The sequence below is a fragment of the Helianthus annuus genome, chromosome 3 (assembly GCF_002127325.2).
Source record: "Helianthus annuus cultivar XRQ/B chromosome 3, HanXRQr2.0-SUNRISE, whole genome shotgun sequence".
Lineage (NCBI taxonomy): Eukaryota > Viridiplantae > Streptophyta > Magnoliopsida > Asterales > Asteraceae > Helianthus > Helianthus annuus.
The window spans coordinates 35,524,420-35,526,220 of NC_035435.2; the positions used below are offsets into that span (position 1 = coordinate 35,524,420).

Genomic DNA, 1,801 nt, shown 5'->3' on the forward strand with positions numbered 1-1,801 from the left:
TTATTGGCTGGCTTGCGTTTAGCAGCCAAAGTCGGAGCAAAAAACGTCGTAGCCCATGTTGATTCGCTACTCGTAGCAAATCAAGTAAACAAAGAACATGAAGCAAGGGAAACCAACATGATCGAATACTTAGAGCAGGTGATGCAAGCGATGTCGTTGTTTGACTCATTGAAGGTCGAACACATTCCCCGCAGCAAAAACAAAAGGCCGACGCTTTAAGCAAGTTAGCATCTGTGTCATTCAGCCATCTTGCTAAAGAGGTACGGGTCGAAGTACTGACCGTACCTTCGATCGCCACTCCACAGGTCATGTAAGTGGAAGCTCCGTCACAAACCTGGATGACTCCGATAATCAACTACTTGGTACATGATGTTTTGCCAGTTGACAAGGCGGAGACCAGAAAAATCCAGATCAACTCGCTTCAATACCAAATGCAAGAAGGGGGATTGTACCGAAAGACTTTTCTCGGCCCTCTGTTAAAATGTCTCGATCCGGAACAAGCTAGCTACATCATCAAAGAAATACATTATGGCATTTGCAGTATCCATGCCGGACCAAAAATGATCTTAACAAAGGTAAAAAAACGCAGAGTATTATTGCCCCGGGATGCACGAAAGTGCAGTAAAGAGCTCCAACAATGTGATGAATGCCAGAAACATGCGCCGATAAGCCTCCGAGCGAAGAATGAGATGATCCCACTAACTGCCGCATGGCCTTTTCAAAAGTGGGTCGTTTACATAGTCGGACCCTTCCCACGATCAAGCGGAAGCGCTCAGTATCTGCTGGTGGCAGTAGATTATTTCACCAAGTGGGTGGAAGCTCGACCATTCACGGTTATCGCTGGCTATAATGTGACGAGATTCTTCTGGGAGCAGAACGTGTGTCCCTTCGGTCTTACGCTATACATAGTGAGCGATAATGCAAAACAATTTGCGGAGAATCCATTCAAGCGGTGGTGTGAGAATCTGAAAATTAACCAAGTCTTCTCGTCGGTCGCTCACCCACAGGGGAACGGACAGGTCGAGCAGATAAATCACCGAATCGTCGATGGTATAAAAAGAAGGCTTGGTTACGAAGGCAAAGGATGGGCAGACGAGTTGCCGAACGTACTATGGGCTCACCGAACCCTACAAAAGACAAGTAACGGAGAAACACCGTTTAGTCTTATGTACGGTACCGAAGCTGTGATTCCTGTAGAGATCGGACTCCCAAATCAAAGGTGCAAAAACTGGGAGGAAAATGAACAGGAGCTCCGATCCAATCTCGATTTATTGGAAGAACGTCGAAACATAGCTGCAATTAAAGAAGCACGGTATAAGAAGAAGATTGAAAAGTACTACAATGCCCGTGCCAAACTTTATAAATTTAAAGTTGGAGACTTTGTGCTCTGGAGCAATGATGCAAGTCGCGTCGAGGCTCATAGAAAGTTGACCCCAAAGTGGGAGGGACCGTATTGCATAAAAGAAGCTAGTGACAAAGGGTCCTACATGCTCGAAAAGATCGGTGGAACCCCCGTCCCAAGAACATGGAACGGGGTTCGTCTGAAGAAATGCTTCATGTAGACACCTGCCCACTACAGGCCAAAAAGATTGCTATTTTTATTATTTCCTTTTTCCATGTAAGTGTCGGGAGGGTAATGCCCCGAACATGTTTTCAAGTTTCCTGTAAAACCGGGAGGGTCTGCCCCGGAACTATGATTATCAAGTTATCAAATAAAGCGATCCGCATTTTTATAGTACAAACCATAGCATATCTATGTATAAGTTCGAACGATATAAAATGTGCACAAACGGGCCTCGAC

General features: G+C 45.5%; 1 protein-coding gene across 1 annotated transcript; it reads left to right on the forward strand.

Moving 5' to 3' along the window:
• The first annotated feature begins 338 nt into the window (after positions 1-338).
• Positions 339-1,562, forward strand: LOC110931736 (uncharacterized protein K02A2.6-like). Its single transcript, XM_022175119.1, has one exon. It carries the CDS (start codon positions 339-341, stop codon positions 1,560-1,562), a length of 1,224 nt encoding a protein of 407 aa, XP_022030811.1.
• Positions 1,563-1,801: the final 239 nt, after the last annotated feature.